Source organism: Echinococcus granulosus (genome assembly GCF_000524195.1).
Source record: "Echinococcus granulosus chromosome Unknown EG_S00062, whole genome shotgun sequence".
NCBI classification, from domain to species: Eukaryota; Metazoa; Platyhelminthes; class Cestoda; order Cyclophyllidea; family Taeniidae; genus Echinococcus; species Echinococcus granulosus.
The window spans coordinates 265,160-282,876 of record NW_020170442.1 but is presented as its reverse complement, the minus strand read 5'-3'; the positions used below and the strand labels follow the sequence as shown (position 1 = coordinate 282,876).

The window sequence follows — 17,717 nt, the reverse complement described above, 5'->3', positions numbered from 1 at the left end:
TAAGTGCCTTTAAAGTCAAAATACCTTTTTTTCTCACAAGTCGGCTGCAGTTTAATATGCCGAAAGATCCATCCCAGATGTGACTCATTGTTTCTACTCCCAATTTTGCGACCCATTTTTATTTTATCAACCTGGTCGATTATTTATGCATGGTTCCTATTGGTTACGGTGGCGCTTTTCGTCATATACGGGGTGTTGTGGTGACTTTGCGCTAATTATGCAGTGAATTTTACTGCCTTTCAGAATAGGAAATACATCATAGCTAATTCTCTTAACTGTTTAGGCAAAGCAGCTCCTGCGAAAACCTCTGTACTATTCCTATTAATTTGTGTTTGACAGTAACTTTATATAAGTCATTTTGTAATGAAGTATTTGCTTTTGTGAGGAATTAAGAGCTCAGCATATTGTAGAGTCTTCTTTTTACTGAATTCTTACTAAGGTGGTCTTTACAGCTGTCGATTGGATTGGATTCCCAAAAATTGTATTCCCCACTAGTGTACATTGTGATATTCGGCTCATTATATTACAATATCCTGATTACTTTTTGTTTAGGAATCTGACATCTGCTTCTGCTTTGCATTTGAACGGATCTACCTGCTTTAAATTGTAGGATTTTTCTACAAATCTCTCGGTAGGCTTTTATCAAATGTGTAGGGCTTTCAATCTGGGCAAATCGACAACAAATTTTCATTTTTTAACTAGTACGTGCTGCCGATAGCAAGAAGTTTTGCTTGCCCCCTTTGTAGGCTCATTTCCCTTATTCTAATTGATTTCGTGGGTTTTTCCACTTTAGCATATGTTTGATTATCTCAATCTGCGTGTTATTTGATCACGTTCTCTTACCGATTTCTTTTGGTCAAAAGATGTATATGTACATCATTGTCTGCTATTTTCCTTGTAGGGTCATGTCAATTGTGTCCCTCCTCATAGGTCAGTGTGGAAATCAAGTTGGTTTGGAGTTTTTTAAAACCATTTATAATGATAATTATGATGGTTGCAATGGACAAGCGATCCGCTGGAACGATGAATTTGCAAATGAGTCAATGGAAACTTTTTTTAATGTGAAAGGCGAAGGTACTTATGGCTTGGTGCTAAGAAAGTGGATATCCGCTAGGTGTAAAGCCAGAGGCCAGATGTGTTCAGGTGGACATGGAGGAAAAGGTAATTCGACAGATAAACGCAGAAACAAGTGGTCTCAGTGCTTGGCGATATCCTCAAAACTCATTCTTTGCGCAAAGGGGTTCAGGTAAATATTGTTTTGTTTTCTGTTTCAGCTTTATTATCTAAATGTATGATTCAAAAGGAGAGAGTTTCGTTTATTGGGTTTTTTCAACCTTATTGTTATGCTTGTACCTCATGGTATAGCTGGGTTAATTTATCTGTTGGATTTTTGCACGTGTAGTTCTAGGTGAATTTAAATTACTTAAGCGGTTTTAAAATTTTCCTTTTTTAGGAAACAATTGGGCTTTGGGTTATCTTCTGAACGGCCCGTCATGCGTAGAGGTTGTTGACGACATTTTGGCGGCAGAACTAGAGAAATGTGATTCGGTTGATGGTCTTATAACTACAATGAGTCTCGCCGGTGGTACGGGATCTGGGGTTGGCACTTATCTCCTTCGGTAGGTTTCCTTGCTCTCTCGTCGCTACCTTGACTTATAATTTTCCCTGTCGGAGCAGATGTCTTGTCTAGTACTTGTAAACTCGAGAATAATTCCGCAAACACTTCACACTAAGGCAGTCCATTTTATGGTATCACTGTCTTTGGTATTGTTCCTCTGTAACCAAATAATGCCCATAATGTACTTTCTTGTATTTTGATACTTACATTTAGCTTCAGTACACCAACGATAGTTCCAACTCCTCAATCATCCCGCAACACTTTGTTTTAGGTCCTTTTTTGCAATTTTATAACCTTTCACGTGTAAGGTATTTACGATTGGCCAAGTTTTAGTCCTCGATGTCAACCCCCCAACTAAGGACTATGCCGACCGGATAAGTTTGTTTTATAACTGTTGGAATGAAACTGTTGTCTTCTGGTTAAAAATACATCTTGTAATGGTTCGTGCGAAGATAAACAGCGTTCTTTTCATTCGATTTATGTAAAATCACCTGGTAGACATCAATTTCTAATCTAACATCGACAGCTACCCCATTTTCACAGCAGTTAACTCAACCGTGCTGTTCACATTTGCTTTTAATCTAATCACTACCATTAAAATAACGTCTACAACGGACGAACTGGTAGATTTCGAGGAGTTTTCTTCTTTGGATTTCACGCGTTTAGCTTGATCGATGTGAAGATTGGAAATTCCTACGAAGGACTTGTGCTTCTAGCATTTAGTAAAGCTTTCGTAGCGTTCTAGTTATCGATATTGGTCTATAAAATGTGACTGCCTGAGCGTATGAGGTTAAGTGATTTAAGATTGGAGCTGAAGAACAGAGGCATCAACTAGACTTTCTGATGTACCGTTGAGGTATTCTGTCGAATATGATGAGTGGTTTTGCCAAAGCGTTGTAGTGAAGCTTAATTGCGCTGCAGCCACATAGGCGACATGTGTCCGAAGGTGCCGGTGCTGGCACAGCTGGTGCTGCCGTATCGACGAGGTGAAGTGGCGACCCAGGCCTACAACGCAGTGCTGAGTTTGGGTCACCTGCTATGCGCAAGCCCCGGTGAGGCGCCCTGTGGCCTCTTGCTCCACGAGAACGATCTCCTCCACCGCGCCTGTGCTAATCGCCTCATTCACCACTATCGTCATCAAACCCATAGATTCGTCGGTCCTCTCGACCAGGTGCCCCTTGTGGAACTTAATCGTCTCATGGCACATCTTCTCGGCGGTGTGCTTCAGGTCTCTCTACTCATCCCTTCATAATTTACAAAGCACACAGCTACGATTAAGGTGTGGAGAGAGTGGGTCATTGAAACTGTGCAATTGCAGTAGCTGCTTTGGGCGCGATCATTATCCTTGTACTTTGGTGATACATGTTCCATTTTCTACCCATTAATATCTCTTGAGAACCTTCAACTCAACAGTGTTACTGACAGCACACGCACCTTCTGAATTATCAAGTGACGGAAAGACTTATCTGTTCTTGTTGGTGTCTTAGAACAAGGGAGTGGTGCTTTTTTCTGTATAGCTACCTTGATGTTTTGCTATTAATTCCTTTGAAAGTTGTTTGAACTACATCCTCCGGGATTCATAGAGTTAGACCTTGCCAAGTTTGACCACTGGGGCTCTTGTTCTGCGGTTCTCATTTGAAGTCAAATGATTTTGAGAACCGTGGGCGATTTGTTGCGGGCTTAAATTATTTTTGCACAAAAAATGGATTTTATGCAGTTATTACAACTTCCTTAACAAATGCACACATGTTTGTTGAAAACCAATGCCAATAACTCCTAGCCAATCCTATTTGTACTTTAAATACAGCGAGACGCTTACTTCAGAGAGTATCATCCAAGTCGCCTTGTGGGAACGCTACCGCCGCAAAACACCTTTTCAACTTACAATTGTAAAATAACACAGGATTTTACTACTGGGTAGAACTAGTGAGCGTTTAAATGCATTGCTTGCATCCAGTTTCACGTTTATGCACAAATTTAGCAGTTAATGAATGTTTACGCAAGATTAATTTGCAATGGCGCAGGTAGATTGGTTGGTGATCGATTCAATATTGTATTTTTTGGTGATCTAGCCCTACATAGGGCCATCTCGTGGCTATACGCTATGTCGTCGTCGTTTGTCCCATCTTCTGTTTGATTTGGCTGGTCCCGCGGACTATCGGCTCTACCGGTTGCACTGCCTGCCGTATCATCCAAGCAGTGAGGCTAGACACTTCGCCACCGAGACCTGGCCACAGCTTTTGCGCCATACCAGGCAACTCCTCCTTACAGGAGCTTGCCTCGAGGACAGTGCGTGATTCCGCCGCCTTCATGGTTCTCCTTTCTTCCCCCACACACACCCTAGTCCTGATGATTTCTATGCCCATATTTCACACTAGAAATGAACTGGTGTGTCTCACTCGACAACCTGCGCGGCCACCGTCGACAGCCACTGCTGGCCTGTACAGGCGTGGCGCGCGGCACTGGAGCAGGTGAGGTATTGTGGTCGGAACTCACTGCGGGTCTTGACGTGGAGGGTGTCATGCGGCCCTGGCGAGTCAACGCGTCACTTCCAATGGGCGTGTGTACTCGGGCCTTCAACGGCCACCTCCGCGGTGTTTTCTTGGCTACTAACGGTGGTGGTTTGGTCGCGAAAGATGACCGCACAGACGGTGGGGCGAGTACCGATGTCTGTGCACCGCTCCGACTGCTCCGTTCTCGAGCCTGGCGTCTCTTTACCTCCTCCGCCTACCTCCACCAATACTCCCAGTTTGGTATGGAGGACCCTCGAGCCTCTCTCCTTGACGCCTTCGCCGTGGTTGAACAGACCATTTATTTGTATTCCCAACTTACCACTTCCTAAATACTTTGGCATCATTGTATTTAATGTTATTTGGAATTTTTTTAGGGTGGGGTTTTGATTTTATTTATACCTGACTTCTTTTTATTGAGCTATTATGAGCGCCAATGAAGTGGTCTAGCGGCTTTTGGAGTTGTAGATATAAACCAATTTAGGTTGGCAGACCAAATATTTTAGCATGCGAAAGTGTCGCATACAGTAAGGGGTACTTGTTGCTCCGGACATTGCCTATGTGCCATCAATCTTTTCATCGCTGTATTTCCATGAATAGAGGGCCTGATCCAACTTTCTCCAGCTCTTTTAAGTCACTTAGATCTCAATTACTTCACCGCTGTTGAACAAGCCAAGTGCGACTAAAAGCGACACAAATTCAGCTCTTATCGATGGGCAGCAGGTATCCGAGTAATTGACGTGATTACAGAGACTTCCTATGGAAGGTGATTTTGAAGTGGCATAGATTCTGGTACACATAAGATGAAGGGTGGTGGGGTGCCCTCTGCGTCGTTTTCAGATGGTCCTTAACATTTCTCATTGTTTTACTTACAATCACTATGGTTTTTACAAAATAAACTTCTAGCGCCGAAAATACGTAGACTTTCTGAGCCATAAGTGGAAAAAGTTAGCACGATGCTTTGGCCATAAAAAATCCTAATGCAGAATGAATAAACAGTGGAAAGAACAATTGTTTTGTGCCATAAAAAATGGCACAACTGACGGCAGAATCCATAGTCAGACGCTGAAACTGTTTGTCTTGAGGGGAAATACTGCTCTCTACTCGCCCAAACACAAACGACCAAGGTATAATGTTTTTTTGCACTATTCAGACATCCTTCGTGAATTGTTAACTGCACTTCATTTGGCACAGCAACTTGGCCAATTGTCTCCAGCCATATGAAGATTGATTGCGTGGTGGTTAAATGAGAATCATGGCAAATTGTCATGACGTTGTCGATGAGTGATACGTCTCGATAGGACACATCGCCGTTGAAGCGATTTCAGTTCCGTAGAATCGGAAGCGTTGAGGGCCGTAAAGGCTATTTTCGCTCTCATCTCTGATACCGCAATTTTTTTGCCACGTATTACTTACACTGAAATTTGGTAAGTTGTCATGACTTCCTCACCTCAAAATCGAGCCATTGCTAATCACGCAAATTGTTTTCCGGTTTGATGGGATTCGATTCTTCAGGGCCCAAATCGTGCATTCTTGCTTCCCACCTATACCGCCCTAGTTCGTACCGCAATCTCAAGGGATTCAACTTCAAATATGCAAGCAAGACTGCTCTCAAACACTGCCATCTGACAGGATAGTAATTGAGAGAAAGTGCCGTTGATCACGTGCAGGAGTTTTTTGCTGAAGATGATGTTTTAAACAATCATTGTGATTTTGAAGCTAAACAGACATGATGTTGTTGCTTCTTACGTGAATGTACTTGTAGTATTTACGTCACACTTATGACGGCTTCTAGTATACGTGATTTACTATATAGTGTTTTTCATTTTGAAAGCTAAAAGAGTATGATAGTTATTCGGACTGAAGTCCTCATAAAGCCAAATAAGGGTGACAGGTGATCCTATCCAGAGCTATGTTTATTTACTCGTCCTATCTCTTACCTAAAGCCAGCTTCCAAGGTCAAAGTAGCAACCAGTCGGGTTCCTTCCCCTACTTTCACTCCGATTTTCATTGGCCGCAGCACAGGACATGGGTAGACCCTTTCAGGCCACCGCACGAGCGCAGTATCGTAAAGGGCCGAAAAATGCCATACCATCGTTAACTGGTGCAATCCGATTTGCCGTAGCTTAAGCGCAGCGAGAATACCTTGACACGATCGTAAGAACGCCGACACTACTCGTTTGGCCGAACCGCGGGGCATGCATGTGTCGCCGCGATAAAACATATCCCGACAGTGAATGAGGTGAGCACTCCACAGTCATGGAGTCAGCGTGCATGAACAGTGTAATTTTTTTTCCAGTATCGTATTTGAAATTGTTAAGCCCATCTGTTAGATATGCACAATTATATGTTTTCATTTTCTCCGATAACCCAGCCTTGTTTGTTAGAGTTACAATTTTTTCTGGCTCCAAACAATCTACAGAGGGTAAGTTGGGTTCGCCATTATCTGCTTGTAGAAAAGCACTTGACCTGCGAAATACATTGATGCCGTCAAACAGAATACACCAAATCCTCGGTATAAATATGCGTAGCATGAAGAGAATTCTATGAAACGACTACTTTTTAATTTCAATTCACGACTAAAGTCTTAAGAAGTATCGTACGTTAGATGCTCACAATTACGTGGTGGTGTATAAGCACTACATGCGCTACTCCAGAATACCTTCGTAACAGTTGTTCAGACTATGACCAGGTGTCACGATTTCACCTGTGTTGACAAATGCGGCTTTGCTAATTGCTCCCAAGTTAATACACTGAGTCCTCGGGCAATTGTTTATGAATATGAGCCTCATCATGAAGGAACATAAAGCAAATCTTGACTAAACAGCCGCCTTCGATGTTAAAAGTAGTGATACTTCAAATTAATCCGTCCGATCTCGATGATTACTATTTCCCAAAAAGCGGTTTGATGTTCTCACTCTCAGTCGAAGCAGGCATAACCCGAGATCGCATTGCAAAGGTCGGACACGTAAAGTAAATCCGGACTAATAAAGTACCTTTAATTTGCCCCAACAAAAGGTACTTATGTGCCTACTTAGTTGAATACATATTTCTGAGTGTTTGGTAAGAACCTTAGTCTTGGTGCAAGAATCCGCACAAACAAGCTTAACATGATTTATTGGCACGAAAAGGTGCCACTGATTTCGTAAGATTACCGAATTGACAGAGGTATGCTTCTACGCCGTAGTCCACTACCGTTGGGGACTTTTTTCATGTAAATAGGAATACCCGAGGGGAGCCTGGGTGTTCGCTGGCCATTGGCGGTCAGAAAGTCATGCGTGGGTCGGCTGATGGAGGGCGAGGGCTTAGGTACTGAAGGAGTATGAGGGAACTTGGACTCACCGCCAACTTGAATGGCAGGGTGGCTCACCTTGATTGCGAAACCGGTTCGAGCGATCAGGGGTCTGGCGGGTTCTCTACTGGTCGTCACCGGGTCGGTTACTGGCAATAATCGCGGTGGATTCGATCTACTAATTTCATTTCGAAGAGGGAGCAGTTTACACAGATTGCTGTGCCTCTGGGGGATAGGTTTTGGTGGGATGAGGAATGATGGACGCCGGATAACATCGAGTTTTGTAGTGGTGAGGCTGATACAACTAGTCGCACGATTCAAAGCAGGCTCCTCGATTCTATCGTCGTCTTCGTTGTCAGAAACATCAAAGACGAGTTGGTAAGAGGCGGCGCGATGAAGATTTGTGAGAGAGGAGGAAGTAGTAGTTAAGTCCGATGTTGCAGAAGGCTGCTGGTCCCTTTCAACATGCTCACTGTTGCTACTGTGCTCTGGGGGCGATTCAGAGAGGGGAAAGAGAGGCTCGGTCAAATCAAGATCAACCTCAATATCGGGCGTCCGTACAAGGCACTCGATGACAGTGGCCTCTTCGGGGTTCTGTGGGATGAGGATCCCATTACTTCTTGATGGTGAAGACAGGGAATTGAGGAAGCAACGAGTAGACTTCTCCACGGCAGCTGCGTCGCCGTAGAGCATTCGCCCGATTCGACAGTCGCCTTCTATCATTACACTCTGGATCCAACCCACTGGTATCATGTGCTCCGAGAGTGAGAGGCACAGGCCATTTAAACAGACCTATGAAACATTATGAAGGAGGCGCAATGTATGCTATTCGTTGCTCGATTAAAGTGAATCGGTCAAGTTTGTTGGGTACTTTGTACGTTGGCAACATAGCAACAGGTTGACCACTTGAAGTTTGACGTTGTTAAAATACATCTATTTTGCATGCGGCTGCTAGCTTTTCCTTGTACGTGGGAATTCCTGTTATGCGCTTACTCTGTCGACTATTTCGGGAAGTCGCCAAAACTCCAAACTAATCACACTGAGCGCAACGAACTATTGTAATACAGGTTAAGTTGCAGCAATCTCATATAAACTTATTCAAATAAATACCATTGTATCTATTTTTCATAATAAAGGTGGCTAATTTATCCTAGCTTGCGTCCTACTTGCAAACCAACTTTTATGGGCATGAGTTGCGACTAGTTTTAAGGGTGAATATGTACACATATATGCTATTAGCATCACTAGGATGCTATGCAAAATACTTTTCACAATGAAACGAATTTTAGACGGTGAGTTAGTGAATTTATACGCCATACTGAAACCTTAGTCTCATTCTTCCAAGGCATTCTTCATGCTAAGAACTGCAGAAAGTGGGTAATCTATCATGAGAATATGAAAACTAATGCGCCTTGATCTAGTGGTAAAATAAAACCGGGTTTCAATCTAGTCCTTTAGATTAACGCTTGTGATATTATATCTGTGTTCAGATCTGGGCAGCCATTAACTAGTAGTGTCCACCTGGAGATAACATTTCCTGCGCTAGCAGTCGCTTCACAGTGCAATGCAAAGAGGCCAAAGTTGCCGTCTTTTAAACGTGAAGGCAAGGATCGAAGACATCGTGTGATCATGGGGAAATCCGCTTCAGTCGGGTTTTGTGAAGTCTTTCGTAATTTGAGTGGTTTGACAGATGCTTCGTGTGCTCAAGTAAAAAGTGCATCTAGAGAAAGGAAGGTACTTCTAAGGTTTGTTAGTTGGCAGTTTAGGCCCGTTTAGGACTACCTACTTCCACCGTGTGGGACTGAGCGGAAGATAAGAGAACTAACCTAAAGTGGGTAAATAATTTGGGAGAAAAATACACTTCATTAAAACTGCACTATTCATTCCACCTGCACGCCTTTTACTTTTAAAAGGATAGATGCAAAAAATTATGTGCGCAACGCACACTTGGCGCGCACATGTCAATTGCGCAGAGCCAAATGCAAGGTTGCACAAAAAACACGGAAAATAAGCTCTTATGGATTACTATGACAGGTGGGTTTGGTTGTCATCACTACGCGCCCCACGTGCAACGAAGGCGATCAATGGAGGAAGCTGATACGTCGGTGGTTTCCCTCTTTACCTGTCTCGGTGGGCGAAAACGAAGCAACCCACTAAAGCATTGGACAATAACCTCAACCCTCTTAGTGAAAAGTGGGTGCTTCTGTTGGGATGCGGGCAGTTACGTTGATTTTTGAAGTTTAGAGTCGTGCAAAATTTATTATTATTCTCCACTAGATCCCCTGCTCCATTTATTTCTGAATAGTACAGTTCCGGGGTAATTGTTTTTTTTTCTAACTAAGTGATTCCCGCCGAATACCGCATTGAATATTGCTCTGAATGTGAATTGCTTCCTATTAATCTTCATTTAACGTTGTGATGCCACATCATTACGCCTACAAGGTTCTGGCGCCTCATGCATTTACAAGCCTGTGAATGCATTCCGCTAGCCGTTAGCTGTATGTACTTGAACTGCAAAAGTCGTTCTTATTTACTTAAAATACATACATAACTACCGGAAATGTATTAGTAAAAGTCTCTTTAAACAAGTAAGACATGAAAGGGAAAGACTCCCTGTTACGAAAGCATGTATAAGCTCCCAGGGTATATTTATTTACTGTTTTCTGGGAAAAAGACACCACTGCTACTTGCTATTAAACTCTTCTTAAAGAGTGGAATTAAGTATTGAATTGTTTTTTGGAATATGTCAACGAATTCATTGTGAAGAGTTTTGCTAATATAAAGCAAAAGAGAGAGACTGAGCTCCACAACGCAGGGTATTTGTTCATTATTGGACGTAAATAAGAATTCTGCATGGCAGTTCAATATGGTCTACCTCAAAAAAGTCCTTTTTGACGTAGATTTTGCAGGTGAAGAGTTCGCCAGTGCAAAAACCGTTTCTGGCGGCGTTGAAGCCTGTGGCGTTAGAGCTTGTCTCGGGGGTGAAGCCACAAACTTCCCACTCGCCGCCAGTGTCTAGTGTTACCTCTAGGGGCGTTGTCTCGCTTACAGGTATCTGCACCGGGGTCTCTGACGTCACGGGGGATGGCGGCGAACACAGCGAAAGATCGGGGTCGAAAACTTGGAAGTCTGATACCAACTTCAATACAAACCTGCGCACAGAGAGAACAAAATGTGCCCCTACAAGCTAACTCCTTTCAATGGTAATTGGTCCCATTCTGCTTATACTTGATGCTCAAATTTTCTGGGCTTTGAAATAGGTGATGAGTTAACATCCACACTAGTCATATTTTACTATTTTTGGGTGAGAAAAGGGAATTTTCGCTTAAGTATCGGGTGGATGACCCCTTCTCTCATTCATCAATTGAATGAATCAAGGCATTTTAGGGCATAAGGTCAAGTTCATGAAGTGTCGGAATATACATGCAATCATTAAAGTCTGATCTCTTGCTTGGGACAACGTCTTGCACTTACGATGGTGAACGCTGAACCATGCGATCCCGCTCATGGTACAATTAGAACAATTAGAAGGGTGTATGTGCTATCAAGTGGGGGGGAGGGGGGGCTTCGAGGAATTTGGCGCTGTACCCTCTGAGCGTTCCAATGCAAGCCACTAAGAGGTGGATAGATCGTCTGAGAAAAGTCCTTTGGAAAATGTGGTCATTCTTTTTGATTTGAATTTGTGATATGGGCAAAAGAAACAAATAGTAATACTAAGGTGAAACTGTTTACAGAATAAAGAAATGCGACTAAATGCTTATTATTTTGATACCAGAAATAATTTTTATTTGGCTGAACCTATTCTAGTAGTGCTGCTTGTGCCTTGCTCTTATCCAGGGTTTGTCAAGAGGGTGTAGATGAATTTCGGTGAATGTTCTACGTATTAATTTTAACTTGAAAGGTTTGGTTAAAGTTAATCAAATCGTCAAACAACACTTGAGCAGTCGACAGTATCATTCTGAACCACCAAATGCAACCAAAACTTCATAAACAGTTATGAAGTTTAACTCTTTTGATCGCGTTGACTCCCCAAGGGACCTGTTGAGCAGAAGTAAGGGCTTTACGAGTTGAGCTATTGTGTGATACAACTCGGTTCAAATTTGGGGTAGTGCGACATGAAGGCTGTAATTAACGATGGGAAGTGAAGTAATACAATGAACATTCGATTGATGATGATGCGGACGCCTGGGTTTTCACCACAAAAGTGAGTCTTCCAAGTTATCCCCACAACTTACTTAAGGGATTGGAAAAAGACATTTCCACATTATCGAATGATAACAGGAGGTACAACATAAATGAAGGGGCCAAAGCACAGTGTCCTCCTACTAAACATATTAAGCGTATACAGCCTGAGTAAAACTATAATTCCACAATTAATGAATTTTGACACACAATGAACCTCTGCCCATTTGGATTCACAATTGTCGGGCTATTCCGTAGTGAATTAGGTTAGCCATTAGTTGATTTAGAAAACAGAGTAATGACGATTATATGCATGCATAAGGCAAAATACCTTGTCCTCCCAACTTCTCCAATGACAACTATGCTGTGACCCACGTCAAGAGGCGAAGGAAACTTGAAGGTAATTCCCATTCTTCTCTGTGAATAAAACGCTTTTGGCTTTAGCAAAGACAAAACGACGTAGATTGTGTCTGGTTAATGAGCCACACACTGTCTCATTAACTATCGCCTTTCCAGCGACATGTATCCCCGATGATTGTGCTTCTACAGAGTTGGTGCAAGTCGTGGCTGTGCAGAAATCACTAATCAGGTCGCCCGACCTCAACAACCAATGGGAATGCTTAAATAGATGAAGATGCGCGTCGATGGCACAGACTTGTAGGGCGCGCCACACTGTATACCACTTGGTGAAGCCTACCTACTGCACACAACATTCCATTGACTACAAATGTCACTGTCACAACTAGTGAATTCAAGGACGAAGGCGCTCAATGGCAAACACTTCTTCCTTTCGCAGCAGATTGCATCCACCCGATTTCACAAATTGTGTTCATCTTCGACGCATGGTTGGTTCGAGAAGCAAACAGAATGATTCCTTCACTTGAAGACCTTGAAATCCAGCCTCTCAAGTGGCATGAAGCAGATGGCCGACACTTCTCAAAAGCATATGCGCACACCTTTAAGTGGCATTAGCAATTCAGTCGCCATGGAAAGTGTGGTCGCGGAAACGACAAAAGTTCTCATACTGCCGATTCACAAAAAGGCAAACCGTAGAAAAGAAATACTGAGTTCAAGTGCACTTGCGAATCACTTCTCGAAGATAAACGGAGGCCTATCCTGGCCATGCAAATATGAAATAACCCCGACTAAACGAATTTGCGCTATCATTTATTGACAATCGCAATTTGCATTTTACCTGCCGTAGTATGAAGACCGCACCAGATAACCTGATAGAGCAAGCACTGGAGCAAAGGAGTAATTCCATTGTGTTTAAAGGAGCCAATCAGACCCACGTAGAGATGGAGTGTATTTTGAAATGCCACAGCTATCAAAAATTGCATGACGAGAATGTAAGTGCATGAGGAAAAGTATAGATGGATGGCAAGTCATTGAGATGATCGTTTACTTTCAAAAAATGCAGGGTAATAGGATTCAACGCAAGAGTCCAAGGCGTCCCTGAGACTGCAAGCAGCCTTGTCAAGAGTTTCAGTGACAGCTGGAACCTGAAAAGAAATAAAACGGTAAAAGGAAAGGAAACTACTTCAAACAATGAGAAAACGGGGAAAGAGAAGCAACATGGATCATCACTGAAGCCTTTGGCTACGGAATTTACGGCTTCAAGTCAAGTTATGGGCCAACCTAAAACGGTATTAATAGAGCGTTTTCTTCTTGAGGATTTTACCACCATCAGCGAAATAGAAAGGGCATTTGCAGAGTGAAACTAAAATGGGACAATTTCCTATGGAGGTAGTACATAAAATAGAGGAGAGTGTCCAGGTAATAAAATCTTAGTCCACCGGAAAATTAGTGACCATAGCCACAACCCGATGCAATACTATAAAGTCGGTAAAATAGTAATCCTCAACAAAGTCGTATAAGATAGGGACAGACACGGTAGCAACACCTTTCAGCTACAAGTCACGAAAATAACCTGACATTTACAGCCCTTCCTGTCGGGCATTTCCTCAGATGCACTAGATGCGTCTCTGCGGCGCCTTCAAAGCCTCTCGTGCAAAATCGCCTTAAGCAAGCAATCTTGACAGTGTTGACTGGGGGAGCACTAATCGCTGAGACTGACCGAAAGCCGTTTTATTGAGGGAAAGCAGCAACAAAACCGTTCAGCTCTGGGAGGGAAGGCCTTCGTCTGAGCAAGATGAGCTTGTGATGCATCCTAATGAATAAAACCCACCCCGAATTTCTTAGACCAGGCGCAGATGTCTGCAGTGAAGGCGTCAATATCGCGAATCCAGACCTCAATGGGGCTTTCCGCGAGCGTTTCCGAGGCCTCGAGGCACCGGCGAAGACGCGCGAGGCCGTGAAAGACGCCGCACTGGCCCTCCACATTGCTAATGCCCTCCACCAAGACATCTTCGGCTAATAGGCTCGAGGAGCACATGGGACAGTTGACAGAGGCAGTGAAGCAAAACGCCTCCGGATGACACAGAAGACTCAGCAAAATACGACACCCGGACTGAGAGGAAAAAATGCGTTAGTGCTCACGAAAAAGGCAATACATGGGACCCTCTACAGCAACTAGACGGCTAAGTAGGTTCGAATCTAATCTAGAGTCTACGCATAATCCGTCTTTCGGCATCAGAACTATGACAAATAAAAGGCCTGTTTAATTACGTCAAAATAAAAGGAGTTGTACAGCACATTGAGGTCATCCAACAGAAGGAAAATAGGGCTGTGGGCGAATGTCACCAGCCGTATTGATGTTGAAGTTGCTGAATGCAATCACAGGGGAAATTTGTGAAGTGCAGAACATACACACGTCATTAACGTCGTAATAGTTTGGACGAAATCTCTTATAGCTGCCCAAAAGTGACACATTCTTGGCCTACACATCATGCGGTTGCTCACCAAATAAAAACAACAAAAAGGTGCGTCTTCTGATGGAATACGGGTAGTGATACCTACAAGCGACGTGTTTTACTCGGATAGGCGAATTGATGTGCTGCCGATTTTATTTGTTGAAGCGATTTTAATGGAAATATGATATTTACGAGTCACGTATGGAAAATAATATTAACGTAGATATTTTGTAACTAGGTAAATGAGATGAGGTATAGCAAACTAATATAGTCGAAACCAAGTCAACAAGTAACCTTAACAAAGCCCTTTTGTAAAAGGTTGTTTTGACTTGTGGTAGTTGAACTTCAAGCATCAAAACACTGGATAACAAGAGGCACAATCGGGCCTGGACATGCGAAGGCTGGGTGCATGTACGCACGCACTATTGCGCCGGGTATACCACGTATGGTGATGTTGGTGGACAGAGGATGCAGGAAACAAAATGCTGCCGTGATTAATGCTGCAATCACTACAAAAACCGGGGTAAACGATGCGGTTTTTAAGCAAAAAGAGCTGCAAATATCTGACGGCTTGAACAAAGGATCGAAGAACACGCGAGCTTAACACAATCACCTTTTACACTAAAAAATTGCTGTGGTGAAACAGATTTAAATGCATTACATGAGCCTAACCTTTTAAAATACACCTGTCTTCGTTTGAGTGAGAGAATACGAAAAGACCTACTTCAAACTGTTCGTGGGTCCAAGTGGAAGGCTGCGCGTTGGTGGTGGATGGCGTCCAGGCACAGGCATCGCGAATTCGACGGAGCGGAGAGGAGGACGATTTGATGGTATTAATAGTGGTGGCTGAGCAGAGGGAGCAGGTCCAGCATCGGCTATGCAGAGAGACTGAATCGAGGCGTGGCAGGTGGCACTGTGGGTGAAAGGCGCGATGGCAGCTCGCACATAGCGCCAAAAGACCAGAAGAGTGACAGACCGTACAGCCGCTGCTGAGGAGTGCAGCGTCGACTGGCCCTCCACTGGCGTCCATGCCACCACTACCACCATCACGGCCAGTGCTTGGATCAATCGTGTCCACACTTTTCTGATACTGCATACCCGCGTCAGGCAACATCAGGAAGCATAAACACAGGAATGATAGCCTACCCCAGCATTCGCCTCAATTGTTTAAATCTATATATTGAGACACTTTGTTTCGCAAAATGTGGGCCTTATAAACAGGAACGAATGTGTTCAGAGTGGGAACTTTAATAAAAAAGCTAGGCTTTAAGAACAAAATCGAGAAATAGCCCATTCTTAGTCACTACATATTGGTTAGGATTTTCCAACGCAAATTGAAATGTACCTTTGCAATTTAAGTAACTGTTATGTTATATGGGCACAAACGGTATTAAAGGATTATAATTTGCAAAAAAACATCCAAATGAGGCATAAAAGGTAACTTAAATACCACCCAGTTGACAAAAAATCCACTAATAAATGCCTTCAAGGAAATTCATAACACGAATTATTTCCTTTGAATGATTTTGAAGAGTCCATACTTAATGAAATGAGAAAATAAGCACACCTCAGGAGGTCCTTTTGAAATCCAGTCATCAGCATCTTGACCAGAAGTCCAGCAGATAGACGATACGAGCTGAGCAAGTTCATCAGATGGTCGATTAGGGAGGAAAACAGCACGGGAGGTGGCAGATTTGCGCCAACCACTCACCGTCCGCACCTCGTCCCCATTCTCCTCGGCTGCTGCCGACGTCTCCACGCTGCTGTCTGCTGACACGATACTAACTTGCTTTGCCAAACCCTCTAACCGTTCTTCCAGACAGACTGCCAGTTGCACCAGACTTGCCGGATCCTTCTCCTCGTTGTCAACGAGGCAGTGCGACAAACGCAATGTATAGTCAATGCGCTCCTGTACGTAGAAGAGCAAACTAAACAACACTTCGCTTGTCTCTTTAAAAAAGTGCTTGGAGAAAATCTAAACGATCGTTTAGAAGTTAGTTTAGAGAAAAAAAAAACTAAGTTAAAGTTGATAAAGACTCCCATGGATAAAGAGAAATGATAATTAAAAAGTCCAAATTTATGAAAATGGTAGACACGACATTTCTGCATTGATATTTTACTAAATAGCAGGTAAACAAACCAGCAAGCTACGCATAACGTCATGAGCTTTGGCCAGTCTATCGATATGCGTCTGAGCGATCTTGTCAAGTTCGACATCAAGACTCTCCTTGTTTTGGTTTATGGCATGGAGAAGAACATCAAGAGAACGGCGAAGAGAGGCCTTCGCAGTATCAACACTGGCAAGGAGGGCGGTAGGAGCCCGCTTAGCTGTACCCAAGAGGGACTTCAAGTGTTCCATCTGCGCCTCAAGAGAGCGCATTGCAGCCAGTAGACCAGGACGAAGCAGCTCAGCCTTTTCCTTTACCCACCGGTGCCCACCGTGGTCACGGTGCACCGACAACTGGCAGTCACGACAGGTCAACACACCACAGGTCTCGCAAAACAACTCCAGTGATTCCCGTGGGTGGATCTCACACTTCAAACCTGATATGATGATACAAGGAGAGGAGCTACTGGGAAATTTTACTTATTAAAGGCTCAAAACACTAAATCAAGAATAAAATTGACAAGCAAAAGCACAGCAAATAGTTGTGAGTAGCACATTACATAAACTGGTGAATACAATAAATAAGCACTTGCAAGTGAAACGCTAAAAAAGATTCTGTCAACGAAATAGAGAATCTACAAGTGTCCAAATTGTAGGATAAAAGCGATATAACCACTTCAGAGTGCTAATTTGCTTGCCAAAGTTACGGCTGGAATACATGCCCAAATTGTGAACACTAAACTGAGTAAATACCTTTGTCTCCACAGTCCCCAACTATGTTTATGGTGTGCGACCTAAACGGTGGCATTCTATTATGACCCTTGATGCATTCGGTGCAAAGCCACTGATTGCATTGTTCGCAATGACCCTGTGAGATATTAGATTCTCCACCTTCGGAGCACCACACACAATTGGGGGTTTTGTTCTGAGAATTCATTTTGCATAGAGCCCCATTTGTAATCAGCTACACAAAAATCAATGAAATACGTGAACAAACCTTGCTGCTGGCTTTGTTGCATCTATTACAAATATATTTATCAGAAACTGCTACTTTATCAACACAATCATTACAGACAGTGTGCAGGCACTGTGAAAATAGTCTTGAGGCTTCTTGTGAACCACAAATACAACATTCAAAAAGTTGATGTGACGATTTTGATTCCTTCAGCTTCATAATAGCTACGCAACCTCACAT

The 17,717-nt window shown here is 43.2% G+C and overlaps 3 protein-coding genes across 3 annotated transcripts; 1 reads left to right on the top strand and 2 right to left on the bottom strand. All coding sequences in view use genetic code 11, as the record gives it.

Moving 5' to 3' along the window:
* Positions 1–905: 905 nt before the first annotated feature.
* EGR_06721 (Tubulin delta chain) lies at positions 906–4,460 on the top strand (the record flags this gene model as incomplete). The annotated part of the gene is made up of 6 exons (XM_024495970.1): positions 906–1,074; positions 1,115–1,246; positions 1,454–1,619; positions 2,540–2,846; positions 3,691–3,907; positions 3,997–4,460. The coding sequence occupies 6 exons, from the start codon at positions 906–908 to the stop codon at positions 4,458–4,460; spliced, it is 1,455 nt and encodes a 484-aa protein (XP_024349630.1).
* A 2,819-nt stretch (positions 4,461–7,279) lies between these two features.
* Positions 7,280–8,173, bottom strand: EGR_06720 (Ubiquitin-protein ligase BRE1; the record flags this gene model as incomplete). The annotated part of the gene is made up of 1 exon (XM_024495969.1): positions 7,280–8,173. One exon carries the CDS (start codon positions 8,171–8,173, stop codon positions 7,280–7,282), a length of 894 nt encoding a protein of 297 aa, XP_024349629.1.
* A 2,074-nt stretch (positions 8,174–10,247) lies between these two features.
* Positions 10,248–17,696, bottom strand: EGR_06719 (Transcription intermediary factor 1-alpha; the record flags this gene model as incomplete). The annotated part of the gene is given in 11 exon segments (XM_024495968.1): positions 10,248–10,572; positions 11,934–12,019; positions 12,033–12,145; positions 12,798–12,926; positions 13,008–13,104; positions 13,791–14,072; positions 15,140–15,505; positions 15,983–16,324; positions 16,556–16,959; positions 17,276–17,486; positions 17,520–17,696. 11 exon segments carry the CDS (start codon positions 17,694–17,696, stop codon positions 10,248–10,250), a joined length of 2,532 nt encoding a protein of 843 aa, XP_024349628.1.
* Positions 17,697–17,717: the final 21 nt, after the last annotated feature.